The sequence below is a fragment of the Tursiops truncatus genome, chromosome 13 (assembly GCF_011762595.2).
Source record: "Tursiops truncatus isolate mTurTru1 chromosome 13, mTurTru1.mat.Y, whole genome shotgun sequence".
In the NCBI taxonomy this organism is placed as follows: domain Eukaryota; kingdom Metazoa; phylum Chordata; class Mammalia; order Artiodactyla; family Delphinidae; genus Tursiops; species Tursiops truncatus.
Window position 1 is genome coordinate 9354987 of NC_047046.1, and position 19798 is coordinate 9374784.

A 19798-nucleotide genomic window follows, 5' to 3' on the forward strand; every position below is an offset into this window, starting at 1 on the left:
ATTGCTTATTAGGACTTACTTTAAAAACATACAAATAATTCATAAGCATCCCAAAGAAACATTTTTCTGTATATACTGCATAGGGCAAAGTCTATTTACACAATAAAACTGCTACTTTAAATATATTCACAACAACATACTTAAATTAAAACCAAGTGATAGGATGTCATACCATATCACATGACCATAGCGTTACTAATCGAAAAGATTTTGCTTACAACATCATTTTCCAAAGCCTCCAGTTCCTCACTGGTAGTGAGTTCACCTGCATCCCAGGGCTCCAGGTCCTTCTCTTTGTGTTCACCATTCACTTTAGCACTGATAGCAGAGTCAGTAAAAGCATCTGCAAAGGATGGTTTTGGTTGAAAGATCATACAACCAGACAATGGGCTACGTGAATACATACATGGATTTATCAACAGAGACGTATGCTAAAAAATAATTATGAAAAGTGAATTTCTGATACAGAAAGAATAGCATTCATTAACAGTATGCTTTCAGATGTGTAATGCTTCTAATATTATAACCTTCAAAAAACTTAATTCAGTAAATGGCATCATAGATGATTACTGTTGAAAGTATGTTTTACCCATATAATTTTAAGCCACATGAAATGTTATAATGTAGTCACACAAGTCATAAGTTGTATTAAAAATAATTGCTTTGTGTTTCAGAATTGATCCAGAAATTTTCTATCAATCCATCTAAAACAAGATCTCTTTTGTTTAACAGACCCAGTAATTAGATATGCCCTCAGAGCTCCTTCAGCCAAACGTATGCTGATCTTTTAACTTTCCAAATCCACGTCTACATGCAGAGGTCAGTATCCTAACATACCGTTGCCATTAGTAACTAAAGCCATTCGAAGTGACCCACCCCCACACAGAACCCGTATTTCCCTAGAGCCACTCCAATACAAAGCTCAGGCCCCACAGTGTTACCTGTCCCCAGAAGGTTCAGGTGGCAGGCCTACCTGGACTTCCTGTCAATACTTTCTCACCTAATGTATCCTCTCCTCCTCTGCTAACGTTACTGAAAAGCACTAGCTTGTGAGAGCAGAATGGCATTAGTATGCTCACATGACAGGAACTATATATATCATAGCTGCTGTCTAGAAAAGAAAATCTCTAGTTGGAAGTTAGGACCCAGCTAAATAAAGGTCTACTTGGGCAATGACAGTGTTCGGAAATGCTTTGGAGATACCGGCTTACATTTAGATGTCCGGACCTATAGGGTATCACCTAGCACAGGGCTGCGGAGTAATACTTCTGCTGATCTGGCTCTCCTAGAGAGTACTGGCTCCCAGTCACCACACCCTCACCCTTACTTCAAGCTGCCATCAAGGAGGAGGAGGAAGGGAAAAAATCAACACCTGCGTCTCCTTCAAAAGAGATAATTCCAGAGGGATTTCTGATTTGGTACTGTTTCTAAAACTGTCATTGGCTCCCCAGTGGGCAAGGTGATGGTGAAATAAGAAACTTGAGCCAGCAAATTTAGGCATGGCACTATAAGCCTAGCTAGCTCTTACCTCCTCTCATCTCAAACTACAGGTGGATAAGTGGATGTGGGTGTGTATTCATGCACACTAGGGAATGAAAGCATAACTGCACCTATGGGCTTAGCTGCCAGCTCTATCAGGCAGCATGGCTCCTGTTGCTAGCAATTATAAGAGCCAAGAGCGTACCAAGGGGGATCCCCAAAGCAGCAGGCCTCAGCTGCGAGTGGGATTAGCATTCACTGGAAGATGACTGCATTTTGGAAAAGCTAAGAGGTTCTAACCACTGATGTTATCTTCATAATGCCATCTTCAGCTGTAAGCCACTGATGGCCCTAAAAACTTGGCTTTATATGATACTTGCCTGAGTCAAGTTCTACTCTACATCATCTTAAAGTCACAGAAATTCTTGGTAAAACTGATTTTGCCATGTGTATTTTCAAGAATGTGAGATGCTCCAAGAAAAACATCAAATAATGACTTACATTAGGTGGCTGAAATTCCCTACTTTAATTCTCACAAAATTAGAACAAAAAACTAGACCACAGAAAAATTACAAACCAGTCATGTTATCTTCTACAACAGGGGTCCTCAACCCCCGGGCCACGGACTGGTACTGGAACCAGGCTGCAGAGCAGGAGGTGAGAGCAAGGCGAGCAACAGAAGCTTCATCTGCATTTACAGCCACTCCGCAACACTCCCATTACCGCCTGAGCTCCGCCTCCTGTCAGATCAGCGGCAGCATTAGGTTCTCACAGGAGCACAAACCTGTGAACTGCGCATGCGAGGGATCTAGGTTGTGTGCTCCTTATGAGAATCTAATGCCTGATGATCTGAGGTGGAGCTGAGGCAGTGATGCTAGCGCTGGGGAGCAGCTGCAAATACAGATTATCATTAGCGGAGAGGTTTGACTGCACAGAGACCATAAGTGCTTGCAGACTCGTATCAATACCCTGCCAGTGAGTGGCAAGTGACAATTAAGCTGCATCCGGTGACAGGCTTTATAGGGGCAAGTGAGTTGTTGTACTTCAATTTACAGCTGTATCTGGTGGCAGGCTTTAAGTCAGAATCCGACACTTATTTTAGTCCGTGCGTGGCCCGCACATTGTTTTAATTACCACTTCTGTCTGCGCCTCTTTCCCGCACTGTGCACTTGTCTCAGTCACAGTTTTGGTAAGCCCATAAGCTAACCCTAGCCAAAATGAGTAGAAAACAAACATCACTGGAGAACTTCTTTGAAAAGGGGGAAAGACCCAATGATGAGACAGCAGAAGACTCTGAGACTGCCAACAAAAAGAAAGCTGCACTGAAAAGAAAATACCAAGAGTCCTACTTAAATTATGGGTTCATTGCAACAGGTGATTCACATTCTCCAAGCCACTTGTATAATATGTGGTGACCAGCTAACCAACAAAGCCATGAAACCTTCAAAACTGCTTTGCCACATGGAGACCAAGCGCCCTGAATTAAAAGACAAGCCTCTGGAGTTTTTCAAAAGAAAAAAACGTGAACACAAAGAACAGAAGCAATTACTGAAGGCCACCACTTCATCAAATGTGTCTGCACTGAGAGCATCATTCTCTTAGCGGCTAACCGCATTGCTAAAGCTAAGAAGCCCTTTACTATTGGTGAAGAGTTGATCCTGCCTGCTGCTAAGGACATTTGTCGTGAACTTTTAGGAGAGGCTGCAGTTCAAAAGGTGGCACGTGTTCCTCTTTCGGCTAGCACTATAACTAGACGAATTGATGAAATAGCAGAGGATACTGAGGCACAATTGTTAGAGAGGATTAATGAGTCGCCGTGGTACACAATCCAGGTTGACGAGTCTACCGATGTTGACAAGGCAACAACGCTTGTTTTTGTGCGATGTAATTTTCAGGAGGATGTGCGTGATGATATGTTATGTGCACTTTTGTTGCCAACCACCACCACAGCTGCAGAACTATTCAAGTCTTTGAATGATTACACATCAGGAAAATTCAACTGGTCATTTTGTGTCGGTATATGCACGGACGGAGCGGCTGCCATGAGTGGACGTTTTTCTGGTTTCACTAGTCGGGTCAAAGAGGTTTCTTCTGAATGTCAGTCTATACACCGTGTGTCATCCATAAAGAAATGCTGGCTAGCCAAAAAATGTCACCTGAACTTAACAACGTCTTGCAGGATGTGATTAAAATTATCAACCACATTAAAGTACATGCCCTTAACTCACGTCTGCTCAGGCAGCTCTGTGAGGAGATGGACGCAGAGCACACATGTCTTCTCTTACACACAGAAGTGAGATGGCTTTCCAAAGGTAGATCACTGGCCAGAGTTTCTGAGTTACGAGAGCCGCTCCAGAGATTTCTTTTAGAAAAACAGTCACCACTGGCAGCACATTTCAGTGACACAGAATGGGTCGCAAAACTTGCTTACTTGTGTGGCATATTCAACCTGCTCAACAAACTCAATCTGTCACTTGAAGGGAGAATGATAACTGTGTTCAAGTGGGCAGATAAGGTGGCTGCATTCAAAGCTGAATTGGAATTATGGGGGCAACAAGTGAACACTGGGATTTTTGACATGTTTCAAACATTAGCAAAGATTTTGAAAGAAACTGAGCCAGGGCCTTCTTTCTCCTAGCTGATGCATGATCACCTATCTCAGCTTTCAAAAGAGTTTGAGCATTACTTCCCAAACACAAAAGACCCCCGAACTGGGAAGGAATGGATCCGCGACCCATTTGTGAATAAACCAGATGAATCAACTTTGTTCGTGCTAGAAGACGATCAACTGCTCGAGACTGCAAATGACAGTGGCCTTAAAAGTATGTTTGAGACAACTTCAAATCTCCATACATTCTGGATTATTAAAGTCAAGGTGGAATATCCTGAGATTGCCACAAAAGCACTGAAAAGCCTGCTTCCATTTCCAACATCCTATCTTTGTGAAGCAGGGTTTTCTGCAGTGACAGCGACCAAAACGAGATCACAGAGTAGACTGGACATAAGCAACACACTTCAGGTGTCACTGTCTCCCATCACCCCCAGATGGGACCATCTAGTTGCAGGAAAACAAGCTCAGGGCTCCCACTGATTCTGCATTATAGTGAGTTGTATAATTATTTCATAATATATTACAATGTAATAATAATAGAAATAACGTGCACAATAAATGTAATGCGTTTGAATCATCCTAAAACCATCCCCTACCCACCTCCGGAAAAATCGTCTTCCACGAAACTGGCCCCTGGTGCCAAAAAGGTTGGGGACCGCTGTTCTACAAGAAGTAGTGGGATTATTAATTCATATTTAAGATCCTGTTAATGTTTTAATCACACTAGTTTTTGAAAAGCATATATTTAAATGAGTAAAGCATTTACTTAGATGGAAACCCAGCATTAAATATGTTTTTATTCAAGAAATTAAAACCCAGAATAGAAGATTTTTTTTTAACAGATCCACATAAGTGGACTTTTATCATTGTAGGGTACATGTGCTATTTCAAAGTATTTAGGAAAGACTAGGGACTGAGCCAAGCTGTCCTCAAATTGAAAGACTGAAATATACAATAAAAATAGCTTAAATATATTTCTATCAGTATGATTTTAAACAAAATCAAAAAGAATCCCAAACAGGGAGCCAATGTGAAAAAGCAAGCATTTAAAACTTCACTGAACCAAGTTATACTCTGCTAATTACAATTGAGGTGGTATTAAGAGGCCATTATTAAACAACCTAATTTTTTTAATGCTACATTTTCATGTTAAATCTTCTGTTTACAATACCAACCTTATAAAGGAATTAACTGTTCACAGGTTGTTACTTAGCATCACATTTTCCTTTGAGGGCAGAAAAGCAGGGGAGGGAAAACACAAAAGTATGTATCTATTAGTAAGGAATGATATTCCTTAATTTTAAAATTTCCCCCAAAGAAAGTCCCTTTTTAAAGATGAGCAAATGACTGCTGGTGGGAATGTAAACTGATATAGCCACTATGGAGAACAGTATGGAGGTTCCTTAAAAAACTAAAAATAGAACTACCATGTGACCCAGCAATCCCACTACTGGGCATATACCCTGAGAAAACCATAATTCAAAAAGAGTCATGTACCACAATGTTCACTGCAGCTCTATTTACCACAGCCAGGACATGGAAGCAACCTAAGTGTCCATCGACAGATGAATGGATAAAGAAGATGTGGCACATATATGATGGAATATTACTCAGCCATAAAAAGAAACGAAATTGAGTTATTTGTAGTGAGGTGGATGGACCTAGAGACTGTCATACAGAGTGAAGTAAGTCAGAAAGAGAACAACAAATACCATATGGTAATACATATATATGGAATCTAAAAAAGGAAAAAAAAAAGGTTCTGAAGAACCTAGGGGCAGGACAGGAATAAAGACGCAGACATAGAGAATGGACCTGAGGACACAGGGAGGGGGAAGGGTAAGCTGGGACAAAGTGAGAGAGTGGCATGGACATATATACACTACCAAATGTAAAACAAGATAGTGGGAAGCAGCCACATAGCACAGGGAGATCAGCTTGGTGCTTTGTGTCCACCTAGAGGGGTGGGATAGGGAGGGTGGGAGGGAGACGCAAGAGGGAGGAGATATGGGGATATATGTATATGTATGGCTGATGTACTTTGTTATACAGCAGAAACTAACACACCATTGTAAAGCAATTATACTCCAATAAAGATGTTTAAGAAAAGAGCTTCAGAAGAATCTACCATCATTAGTAAATGTAGTGCTTTGATTCAAGTCTGCTCACAAGAATAAATCAAAGTTAACTGTGAAAAACATGAGGCAGGTTTGAAAGCGATGAAACAATAATGCACATGTCATAAAAAATACGCAAAGTTGAAATAAAGTTGATATAAATCCCCCCCAAAATATAAAGATGAGCAAATGGTTTAGGGAAAGACGTGCATAAGATGTGCAGAAGTAGAGAATCAGCAAAATGAGGCTAAAGTGTCAAGATGGCAGGGAAAAGCCTGATCCTAAATACTGTATTTCAGGTCAACATAGTATCATTAGTTAGAAGGAAGCAAGACCAGGATATTCCATTCTACACTATTACCATTATCTACTACTGTAAATCCTGAATATGTTATTTTATTAACAGCCATGTTTGGATTTTTGAAAAATCATTGTTGGTATTAAATAGTAAAATGTTATTGCCAGGATTTCTGCAAAATTCAGAAAATCAACTGGCTATAATCTAATTGCAACTGTGCGAATTTGTGTGCAGATTTTCCAATGCCATAAAGTCAGAATATATTAATTTTCCATTATCCTCTGCGATAAGAAGCAAAAGCATTATAAAAGCAAGAAGCAAGAATACAATGTGACTGGCAGAAAAACGTTACCTGTTTCTGAAGGAACTACAAGCACAGAAAGAAAAAAAGAAAACAATAAAATGATCAGATAATAAAATATAACGAAGATGTGCTTCATTCCCGGCCTTATGACATCCAATTTAGGGAAAGGGGGAGACAGAGGGAAAGGGCATAATGTTGTCCCCTGCCTCTAAACCTTCCCTTCCTTCTAATTCAGGGCAGAAACCCAGTCGTTCTGAGCCAGTGCTGCCACCTGGTGGTAATCAGAAAGAAATGTCTCAACCAATGCGCAGCCTCTCTCTTAGGCATTCTTCAGCCCCACACCCAGGAAATAAATGCTCTCTGCTCAACTTTTCCTCTTCTATCAATATATCCTCAGTCAATTAGGACTATGAAAAATCAAAGTTGTCTGAGATTTTTTTAAATGGCCAGAATAGTGGTGAAACAACTAATGTGCTAGTGACAGGCTTTAAGTTAATAAAAATAAATTTAAAATTATAACTACAAAATGACATAAAAGTGAATGAAATTAAAAAATCATTATCAGACTTGACATCAGAAGCCCTCAAATGTACTTTCAGAAAAGTCTTCACCAAAATCCTCAGCTACCCATTTCATCTCTCAATTAAATCTACTTTTTCTCAAACACTGACATCCCAGATAACTAAAAAAACTTATTTCAATGATATTGTTCTGTTTTGATCAATTATTAATACTGTGACATTTTTCAACAGTTAAAAAAAATATTTTCTCGGGCTTCCCTGGTGGTGCAGTGGTTGGGAATCTGCTTGCCAGTGCAGGGGACACGGGTTCGAGCCCTGGTCTGGGAAGATCCCACATGCCACGGAGCAACTAGGCCCATGAGCCACAACTACTGAGCCTGCGCGTCTGGAGCCCGTGCTCTGCAACAAGGGAGGCAGCGATAGTGAGAGGACCGTGCACCGCAATGAAGAGTGGCCCCCCGCTTGCCGCAACTAGAGAAAGCCCTTGCACAGAAACGAAGACCCAACACAGCCAAAATTAAATAAATAAATAATTTTTTAAAAAATATTTTCTCGTCATGTACCATGAGTTTTATATGGACCAATCTATACACAACAGAGCATCAGTTACAGGGGGTGCCAACATAGCAACTAAGAGGCCATTTTTAATTCAATTTTAGCATTGCTGAGTACCGATAATGTATGTGCTGGTCATTCAGTTTGGATGAGCTGGGGATTCATTTTTTTTTTTTTTTTCTTTTTTTTTTTTTTTTTGCGGTATGCGGGCCTCTCACTGCCGTGGCCTCTCCCGTTGTGCAGCACAGGCTCCGGACGCGCAGGCCCAGTGGCCATGGCTCACGGGCCCAGCCACTCCACGGCATGTGGGATCTTCCCGGACCGGGGCACGAACCCGTGTCCCCTGCATCGTCAGGCGGACTCTCAACCACCGCGCCACCAGGGAAGCCCTGGGGATTCATTTTTGACTAAGACACAATCCCCATCTTTTCCTGACGAAGCCCCTAGCTAAGGGAGAGTAATTACAGAGGTGGAGTAAATCTTTTAGAATCTAATGTGTAAAGCACTAAAATATAATTTAGGGGGAAGTAAAAGGTGTTCTAATACAGACTAGAGTAGGGTTAAAAATAATATTTTTCTGAATTGCACACAAGTCCATAGGATTCCCCCAGGGAAATGGAATTTGAGGCCAGAGGAGCGATTACCTTTTTATATTCTTCAGTTCTACGTAAGTTTTTACACTATGAATGTATACTAAACCATGTATTTTATTATACAGTTAATATTAAAGAACACAGTATTAAAGAATAGGATAAACAAATAAGATAGGAATAATGAACACAGTAAGGGCCCAGGGTGTGCAGAACGGAACAAAAGCAAAGGGACAAGTGGAGGTGCTGTCCTCAGGCAAGAGAGAGAAAACTGCAGGGAAACAGGGCACAGGGAGCCTATAGATTAAGGATTCTTAAGCTTTTTCTTTGATCTACGGACCCCTTCAGCATTTGCAAAAAGCCTATGGATTTAAATGCAAAAAATACACAGAAAATTAAAGGAGGGCTTCCCTGGTGGCGCAGTGGTGAAGAATCTGCCTGCCAATGCAGGGGACACGGGTTTGAGCCCTGGTCCGGGAAGATCCCACATGCTGTGGAGCAACTAAGCCCGTGCACCACAACTACTGAGCCTGCGCTTTAGAGCCCATGAGCCACAACTACTGAGCCCCACGCACCACAATTACTGAAGCCCACGCGCCCTAGAGCCCACATGCCGTAACCACTGAGCCCACGTGCTGCAACTACTGAAGCCCACACTCCTAGAGCCCATGCTCCACAACGAGAAGCCTGCACACTGCTACGAAGAGTAGTCCCCGCTCACTGCAACTAGAGAAAGCATGTGTGCAGCAATGAAGACTCAATGCGCCAAAAATAAATAATAAAAAAAATTTTTTAATTAAAAAAAAAAAACACAAAAAACCCAACCAAATCTAGGGACTTCCCTGGTGGCGCAGTGGTTAAGACTCTGCGATCCCAATGCAGGGGGCCCAGGTTCGATCCCTGGTCAGGGAACTAGATCCCACATGTATGCTGCAACTAAAAGTTTGCATGCCATAACTAAGGAGCCCACCTGCCGCAACTAAGATCCAGCGCAACCAAATTAATTAATTAATTTTAAAAATCCAAATCTATACAAGTGATATAAAATTAACTGAATTCTATAGGCGTGGAAGTCACAGATACTGCTAACACTAGTGGTTTGTTGTCTGCATTAATAACAGAAAGAAACACTCCGGGCTTCCCTGGTGGCGCAGTGGTTGAGTCTGCCTGCTAATGCTGGGGACACGGGTTCGTGCCCTGGTCTGGGAGGATTCCCACATGCTGCGGAGCAACTAGGCCCGTGAGCCACAACTACTGAGCCTGCGCATCTGGAGACTGTGCTGCGCAACGAGAGGCCGCGATAGTGAGAGGCCCGCGCACCGCAATGAAGAGTGGCCCCCGCTTGCCACAACTCGAGAAAGCCCTCACACAGAAACGAAGACCTAACACAGCAAAAATAAATTAATTAATTAATAAACTCCTACCCCCAACATCTTAAAAAAAAAAAAAAGAAAGGCTCCATTTCAATTAAAGATTAATGAAAATAAAGATGTGATATTTTTTCCCACTCAAGTTCATCAATGCCCTGAATCTGCTCCATGAACCATTTGGAAATCCATGGATCCAGGTTAAGAACACTGGCTATGTGTTCTAAAAAGAAGGAAGAAAGCTGGGCTTCCCTGGTGGTGCAGTGGTTGAGAGTCCACCTCCCGATGCAGGGGACACGGGTTCGTGCCCCGGTCCGGGAAGATCCCACATGCCGCGGAGCGGCTGGGCCCGTGAGCCATGGCCGCTGAGCCTGCGCGTCTGGAGCCTGTGCTCTGCAATGATAGAGGCTACAACGGTGAGAGGCCCGCATACCGCAAAAAAAAAAAAAAAAAAAAAAAAAAAAAGAAGGAAGAAAGAGCATTCTGCTGTGGATAAAGGAAATGAGGTAAACAGAGTAAGGAACTGGAGGTGGTACTCATTAATTAGGGTTGCAGAAACAGGCTAGAAAAGGGTCTGGCTGAGCTGAAGCTCCAGCAGGAGCTAGAAACCCTACATTCCTAACTAACCAGCACCACAATGGTATTTTCCCCAGCCACACTCCTTTACTTAGCTGAAGGAGTAGACAGAGAGGAGTTTAAAAATGGAAGGCCAGGGAAGGGTCAGAGAGCCCTGTGAGAGGTAACAAGAAAAGGAGTAGAAGAGTAAAGGTCAAGGTGGCTATGGTCAGAGTAGATCTTGGAGGGCATTCTGGAAGAGAAGCAGTTAGAAGTGATGACAAAATCATGAAAGCAGGCTGCTAAAATAAGATGGAAATGAATGATATTGAAGTAACAGAGCTAAATTTCTGCAGGAATAGTGTTCTGTTCCAAATGATCAACTTGAAAATAAAATTTTGCAATATCTACCATTTGCAAACTAACATTTGAAGATATTAAGGGTCTTAGCCACAAAACTATGGGAAACTTAAATACATTCCAAATGTATATACCCCTCTGTTCTAAATACCAAGAAGTTATAATTACATTACAATATGAATCAGACAATAGCACTTGCCTATTAAAAAATGCAGAAGTGGATAATGTTCGTTTTGAACAACCACAACTATTTTCTAATCATAATTCTGGGCCTATTAAGCAGAACTATTTAACATTTAAAATGTTGGAAGTGGTTTGTTTGATACACCATATGATGACAGTTACGTAACCACAAAATTCAAGTCTTTGAGGTTACATCCACAAAACTCAGTTTTTTCTTCAACTTTAAGCTTTAAAGGAGAAAATGAATCAGGAAGAACTAGTATAAAGTGTTGAAAAACAAAACACAGGTCATCCTGACTTCACACATTATAGGGTCAGGACAGAAAATCAGGATCCATCTCTATAGCACATGTCCCCTACAAACAGGCAACAAAGACTTCCCTGCTCATAAAATCTTCTTGTCCCAGCAGCTAGAATTCTTGACCAAACACCTGTCTTTAAAAGTTTCTTGGGGGAATCCCCTGGCAGTCCAGTGGTTAGGATGCCACACTTCCACTGCCAAGGGCATTGGTTCAATCCCTGGTTGGGGAACTAAGATCCTGCAAGCCACAGGGCACAACCAAAAACATTAAATTAAAAAAAAAAGTCTTTTGTGCAAATAAAATAAAAGCAAATAATGGCAAAACCATGACTTTCTAGTAGATGGAGATGTTACAATAAAGAAGAACGCACTGGTGAGCAAATCCATGCAACACCTAACAACATTCCACAGGACAGGACAGACCAACATGACAAAATAAAGAACAATAGGCCAACCACCTGCACCCTGCATTTTACTCAAAATTTTGAAAACTTAAAAAATAATTTCTTATCTTACTAGAAAAGAATGTCATTTTTCCAAACACAGAACTACCTAATCATATCTTTGCCTCTAGGGTACTTGAACAAGGAAAATGAGTTTTGTGACCCATAAGTAGAAAGGGGTTTATTTCTACGCTGGTTAGCACAAAAATAAAATAAGCTAATCTCTAAGGTGTGGGATCTTTTACTCGTATGATTTCAAACTGAACCGAAGTAAAGTTGATTTCATACTGTTCTTCACAAATGAATACATTGTGTCCTTTGACATAAATTCAAGTATGTATGCATTTCTAACATACACAGCAACTAAGGCAAATTAATTACTTTAAAAGACCTTCAAGGGCTTCCCTGGTGGCGCAGTGGTTGAGAGTCCACCTGCTGATGCAGGGGACACGGGTTCGTGCCCTGGTCTGGGAGGATCCCACATGCTGCGGAGCGGCTGGGCCCGTGAACCATGGCCGCTGAGCCTGCGCGTCCAGAGCCTGTGCTCCACAACGGGAGAGACCACAATGGTGAGAGGCCCGCGTAACGCAAAAAAAAAAAAAAAAAAAAAAAAAAAAAAAAAAAAAAGACCTTCAAAATAGCCCGCATGCATGTTCTAATACTTCACACTCCCTTACCTGTGCTGCTGACTTTTCTCACTTGTACCAGAATCATTTGGGTCTTGTTTTCAAAGTTAGCACCTGGGATTTTGTTTTCTGTATTTCAAAAGGGTATTAAAATGCCTACTAGAAGCAACCTTTTGTCAGAAAAATATACTCTGGATATGTCATGTTGTAGGAAAGCTGCTTTTAGTCTGGCTAGGAATAATTGCTTTCTTGAGTTTCCTGGAAATGAGTGGTAATTACCAGTTGTCTACGGCAATGTCTACGTAAGGAAGAAAAAAAAAGAAACACCAAAAACTACTAGTTTTTCCCTGGCTTGGGTGCAGTGTGTGTAAAGACGTATAAAACTTTAAAAATATCAATTGAAAGAATCAGTATACATTGAGTACCTACTACATATCTGTAAGGCATTATGCTAGATACCACAGGGTGTACACATCCCTAGGTTCTATAAACATGACGTCTGAACTCCAGAAAATTATAATGCATTGGGAGAGACAAAATACACTCACAAAAAGATATACACTGCTTTGTAAAGCTGAGTGTTCAGTACATGAGGTAAGACAACTGATTTTTCAACTGTGCGCCATGAAATCTGATTTCTTAAGGGTACCTGAGCAGACAGAGCAAAAGCTGAATAAGTAAGGTTCTAGGATAATTCCCAATTCCCTCCCCCACCACTGCCTTATAAGTGGGATTCAGCATGAGATTTCCTTGGGGGTAGGGGGGAACAAACTATTCTGTGCTGAAAATAAAATGTAGTAAAGCTTAGAATACATTGTTATAGGCAATCAAAACAGACCACAGTGAGCTGGGAAGGTCAGGGAAGACTCTAAAGAGGAAAGGAGATTTGAGCTTGGTCTTGAAAAAGTATCTAAAATTCTAGTTAGGAAGGAAGATATTCAGAGTGGAGAATAAATCCAGCAGTAAGATAACCAAGCTCAAAAATGGAGAGAAGAATATCTAGCATGCAGAAAACACCACCTTAGGTCAAGAAGCGGATAAATACTGGGGAATAATGAGAGATGAGGTTGAAAAAGAGAAGTTCCACTGGGGAGGGCCCTGAATGTCAAGGTATGGCATCCCAACTTTATTCCGTAAGCAACAGTGGTCACTGTAGATTTTTTAACAAGGGATGAGATGTCTGACAACAAAATAATATAGCCTAGAGCAATAGTTATTTTGACTGTGATCATTACAGAAAGTTTCTGAGTCCTGTAACTCAAAGTAAATTTACCATTCAAGGAAGAAATGACAGAGCCTTAGCAAGAGAACTGAGATGGAGACTATTGGAACAGCTGAAGTAGGCAAGAGAGCTCAAGGATGTCAGCTTCAAAAGTGCAAATACAGGAGAGGAAAAGCAGCAACAATGAGCTCTAAGAAACACAGTATGCCACATGAAGAAGTTCTTTCCTGAGCAACAAGCAACTTCAAGGAAAAGTACAGTGTATCATGTTAAGAGTCTCTTATTTTCAGTCCAAACATCACTCCTTGTGTTAAAAATAAATTAATTAAAAATTTAAAGAGAGACTCTATGGTTTTCTAGTTAGAATCAAACCAAACCACCCAAATCATTTTCTTTTGTTCTTTTCTGAGATCTGACCTAAGTACCCCTTTGACCAAAGTCTGGAAAGAATCAACTGATGTGGAAAAGCAAATACCTAAGTTCTGTTCTTGTTAAAAATACAATTTACAAATTAATTTGTGTTTCTGTTCCTCTGATGGAAACCAACGGAAAAGCCTAGAATATGACTAAACGACAGGACAGACATCTTGATCAGTGCACCATTCAGCAAGTGCAAAGGATACAGGGCTTCCACAATAAACAACCATACAAATGCTTTTGATGTTACAATATACTTTATCACAAGTTTGAATAAAGTAATTGGACCGAGAAGCTCTATTTAGGCAGCACCAATCTGCACCAGCATGCATCAATAATGAAGAAACCTGATATTCTTCCTATACAAAACGAATTACAAAATTTTATAGTACTATGATAAAATGAGATAACAAAAATATTCCTGAGAGAAAAACATATCCTACTTAAATATTAAAAAGCAGTAGTTCTGGGGACTTCCCTGGCAGTCCAGTGGTTAAGACTCTGCACTTCCACTGTAGGGGGCAAGGGTTCGATCCCTGGTCCGGGAACTAAGATTCCGCATGCATGCATGTGGCGCAGCATGGCCAAAAGTAAATAAATAAATAAATATGCAATAGTTCTTATTTCCCCTACTAATAAACTCTGTTTGTGAGATGTACAAATTGGATTCCCTAGTTAAAACTTTAGGCAAAACATTTTTAAGATAAAATATTTCACCTTAGTTTTACTGGGCCCTTTATGTAACATAAAGGCACTATAATTAGTAATTTAACATCTGAAAAGCAATTTTCTTAAAACCTTAAATTAGCTAAATTAGAAGTTGAGCTGAAATTGTTCAGAAATTTTATCACTTAAAATGCTGCTGGGGGGAGGAGTCAAGATGGTGGTGTGGGAAGACACAGACTTAGCATCTCCCTACAACTAGGGCGCCTGCCGGCCGCTGGTGGGGAACTCTGACCCCCAAGAAGAGAGGAGGAACCCCAGAGTAAACCAGTGGGATGTAGGGGGACCAAGGGGAGAGAAGTGGAGGCCAAACGAGATTGGTGCCCCTGAGGCCAGGGAGATCAGGAGAGGCAGGTGGGAGGGGCTCTCCAGGAAGAGCAGGAAAGAAGCAGAGGGCGATCACCTGGCCCACTCGGGCAGTGGAGCCTGCTGAGCTCTCAAGCCAGTTCCCCCCGCACAAAGCCCCATCCAGGCCACATGGGTCCTGGGGGCACAGGAGGGAGGCTGGGGAGATCAGGAGTGGCACGTGGGAGGGGCCGTCCAGGGGGAGCAGGAGAAGGGCAGAGGGCAACTGCCCCGCCCACTGGGGGCAGGGGAACCTGCTGAGCTCCCAGGCCAGTCCCCTGCCCTCCAAGGCCCTCCCCCCACCCCCAGCCAGCCACACTGGTCCTGGGGGCATAGGAGGGAGGCCCAAGAGATCAGGAGAGGCAGGCGGGAGGGGCCCTCCCAGAACTCAGACCAGAGGAGCAGGTGAGAGGAGAGGAGGGCCTTTGCCATGCCCACTCGAGCCCAGGAAGGCTGCTGGGCTCCCAGGTGAGGTCCCCTGCCCTGAGACCAGGGGTGGGGGGCACACCTGGGCCCCTTCTGTTCCTTCCAGCCCTGTGGGTCCTGAGCATTGGCTCTGCCCACCACCCAAACCTCACCCTTGTTTAGGCCCTGCTCTCCAGGGCCAAGGCCTTCCCCCCCTCCCTTTTTTTTTTCCTTTTCCCTTTCTCTTTTTTACTACTGCGGTACTGATGTACCTTCCGGTTGCTGATTCATCTATATTATTATTTTTACATTCTTTCTAACATCTGTTAGTTTCCTAGTCTAATTTTATTTTTTACTTTGTTATTGTTCTCTTTTTAATTCTTTTTTTTTTTTTTTGCTGCCCCACATGACTTGCGGGATCTTGATTCACGAGCCTGGGTTCAGGCAGAAGCTCCTGCGGTGGAAGCTCCGAGTCCGAACCACTGGACTAACAGAGAACCTCAGACCCCAGGGAATATTCATCAGAGTGAGGTCTCACAGAGTTCCTCATCTCAGCACCAAGACCCACCTCTACCCAATAACCTACCCAGCTCTACCCAATAGTGGTGGAAGCTTCAGGCCAAACAACCAGTAAAACAGGAACACAATCCCACTCATTAAAAAAAAAAAAAAAAAAAAGAGATGGCAAAAAAACATGTCACAGATGAAGAAGCAAGGTAAAAAACCTACAAGACCAAATAAATAAAGACGAAATAGGCAATCTACCTGAAAAAGAATTCAGAGTAATGATAGTAAAGATCATCCAGAATCTTGAAAATACAACGGAAGCACAGATTGAAAAAATACAAGAAATGTTTAACAAAGATACAGAAGAACTAAAGAACAAACAGAGGTGAACAACACAATAACTGAAATGAAAAATACACTAGAAGGAATCAATAACAGAGGCAGAAGAATGAATAAGTGAGCTGGAAGACAAAATGACAGAAATAACTGCCAAGGAGTGGAATAAGGAAAAAAGAATAAAAAGAATTGAAGACAATTGAAGACAATCTCTGAGACTTCTGGGACAACACTAAACAGACCAACATTCGAATTACAGGCGTCCCAGAAGAAGAAGAGAATAAAGGGTCTGAGAAAATATTTCAAGAGATTATAGTGGAAAACTTCCCTAACATGGGAAAGGAAATAGTCACCCAAAGTCCAGGAAGCACAGAGAGTCCCATACAGGATAAACCCTAGGAAAAACACACCAGGACACATATTAATCAAGCAAAAATTAAATTCAAAGAAAAAACATTAAAAGCAGTAAGGGAAAAACAAAAAATAACATACAAAGGAATCCCCATTAGGTTATCAGCTGATTTTTCAGTGGATACTCTGCAGGCCAGAAGGGAGTGGCAAGATATACTTAAAGTGATGAAAGAGAAAAACCTACAACCAAGATTACTCTACCCAGCAAGGATCTCATTCAGATTCGACAGAGAAGTCAAAAGCTTTTCAGACAAACAAAAGCTAAGAGAATTCAGCACCACCAAACCAGCTTTACAACAAATGCTAAAGAAACTTCTCTAAGCAGGAAACGCCAAGAGAAGGAAAAGACCCATAAAAAACAAACCCAAAACAATTGAAAAAATGGTAATAGGAACATACATATTGGTAACACTGAATGTAAACGGATTAAATGGCCCAACCAAAAGACACAGACTGGCTGAATGGATACAAAAACAAGACCCATATATATGCTGTCTACAAGAGACCCACTTCAGACATAGGGACACATACAGACTGAAAGTGAAGGGATGGAAAAGGATATTCCATGCAGATGGAAATCAAAAGAAAGCTGGAGTAGCAATACTCCTATCAGATAAAATAGACTTTAAAATAAAGACTATTACAAGAGATAAGGAGGGACACTACATAATGATCAAGGGATCAATCCAAGAAGAAGCTATAACAATTACAAATGTTTATGCACCCAACACAGGAACACCTCAATACATAAGGCAAATGCTAACAGCCATGAAAGAAGAAATCGACAGTAACACAATAATAGTAGGGGACTTTAACACCCCGCTTACACCAGTGGACAGATCATCCAAACAGAAAATAAATAAGGAAACACAAGCTTTAAATGACATAACAGATCAGATAGATCTAACTGATATTTATAGAACATTCCACCCAAAAGTGGCAGAATACACTTTCTTCTCAAGTGCACACAGAACATTCTCTAGGATAGATCACATCTTGGGTCACAAAGCAAGCCTCGGAAAATTTAAGAAAACTGAAATCATATCGAGCTTCTTTTCTGACCACAACGCTATAGGACTGTAAATCAATTACAGGAAAAAAACTGTAAAAAAACACAAATACACGGGGGCTAAGCAGTGCGCTACTAAATAACCAAGAGATCACTGAAGAAATCAAAGAAGAAATTTAAAAAATACATTGAAACAAATGACAATGAAAACATGATGACCCAAAACCTATGGGACGCAGCAAAAGCAGTTCTAAGCGGGAAGTTTATAGCAATTCAATCTCACCTCAAGAAACAAGAAAAATCTCAAATAAACAATCTATCCCTACACTTAAAAGAACTAGAGAAAGAAGAACAAAGAAAACCCAAAGTCAGTAGAAGGGAAGAAATCATAAAGATCAGAGCAGAAATAAATGAAACAGAAAACAACAGCAAAGATCAATAAAATTAAAAGCTGGTTCTTTGAGAAGATAAACAAAATTGATAAACCCTTAGCCAGACTCATCAAGAAAAAAAGGGAAAGGACACAAATAAATAAAATTAGAAATGAAAAAGGAGAAATCACAACTGACACTGAAGAAATACAATGACTATTACAAACAACTACATGCCAATAAAATGGACAACCACAAAGAAATGGACAAATTCTTGGAAAGGTACAATTTTCCAAGACTGAACCAGGAATAATTAGAAAATATAAACAGACCTATCACAAGTAATGAAATTGAAACCGTAATTAAAAATCTTCCAACAAACCAAAGTCCAGGATCAGATGGCTTCACAGGTGAATTCAATCAAACATTTAGAGAAGAGCTAACACAGATCCTTCTCAAACCCTTCCAAAAAACTGCAGAGGGAGAAACACTCCCAAATTCATTCTACAAAGCCACCATCACCCTGATACCAAAACCAGAAAAAAAAAAAAATCACAAAAAAAGAAAATTACAGACCAGTATCACTGATGAACACAGATGCAAAAATCCTGAACAAAATATTAGCAAACAGAATCCAACAGCACTTTAAAAGGATCATACACCATGATCAAGTGGGATTTATCCCAGGGATGCAAGGATTCTTCATATATGCAAATCAATCAATGTGATACACCACATTAATAAATTAAGGAATAAAACCCATATGATCATCTTAATAGATGCAGAAAAAGCTTTTGAACAAAATTCAACACCCATTTATGATAAATGGGTGTTTCTGGATTTCTCCAGAAAATGGGCATAGAGGGAAACTACCTCAACATAATAAAGACCATATATGACAAACCCACAACAAGCATCATACTCAATGGTGAAAAACTGAAAGCATTTCCACTAGGATCAGGAATAAGACAAGGATGTCCACTCTCGCCACTCTTTTTTCTTTTTTAATTAATTAATTTATTTATTTTTGGCTGCATTGGGTCTTCATTGCTGCGCGCGGGCTTTCTCTAGTTGCAGCGAGTGAGGGCTACTCTTCATTGCAGTGTGCAGGCTTCTCTTGCTGTGGAGCACGGGCTCTAGGCACACGGGCTTCAGCAGTTGCGGCATGTGGGCTCAGTTGCTCCGCAGCATGTGGGATCCTCCTGGACCAGGGCTCAAACCTGTGTCCCCTGCACTGGCAGGCGGATTCCCATCCACTGCGCCATCAGGGAAGTCCCTCGCCACTCTTTTTCAACATAGTTTTGGAAGCCCTAGCCATGGCAGTCAAGAGAAAAATAAATAGAAGGAATACAAATTGGAAAAGAAGAAGTAAAACTGTCACTATTTGCTGATGACATGATACTATACATAGAAAATCCTAAAGATGCCACCAGAAAACTATTAGATTTGATCACTGAATTTGGTAAGGTTGCAGGATACAAAATTAATGCACAGAAATCTCTGGCATTCCTATACACCAACAATGAAAAATCAGCAAGAGAAATTAAGGAAACACTCCCATTTACCACTGCAACAAAAAGAATAAAATACTTAGGAATAAACCTGCCTAAGGCGGCGAAAGACTTGTACTCAGAAAACTATAAAACACTGATGAAAGAAGTCAAAAATGACATAAACAGATGGAGAAATGTACCATGCTCTTGGATTGGAAGAAATCAATATTGCGAAAATGACTATACTGC

At 41.0% G+C, this 19798-nt stretch overlaps 1 protein-coding gene across 38 annotated transcripts in view; it reads right to left on the reverse strand.

Annotated features, from left to right (window-relative positions):
- Positions 1-19798, reverse strand: part of ATXN2 (ataxin 2) — a 127301-nt gene that overhangs the window by 59608 nt on the left and 47895 nt on the right. For all 38 annotated transcript variants that reach the window (XR_012325142.1, XR_012325141.1, XR_012325140.1 and 35 more), the window contains one exon: positions 219-343. Coding sequence is in view for 11 of the 38 variants with exons in the window: in XM_019950141.3 (XP_019805700.2) it covers positions 219-343 (125 nt within the window). In the remaining 27 variants the exon portion in view is untranslated. The remainder of the gene's footprint in view (positions 1-218; positions 344-19798) is intronic.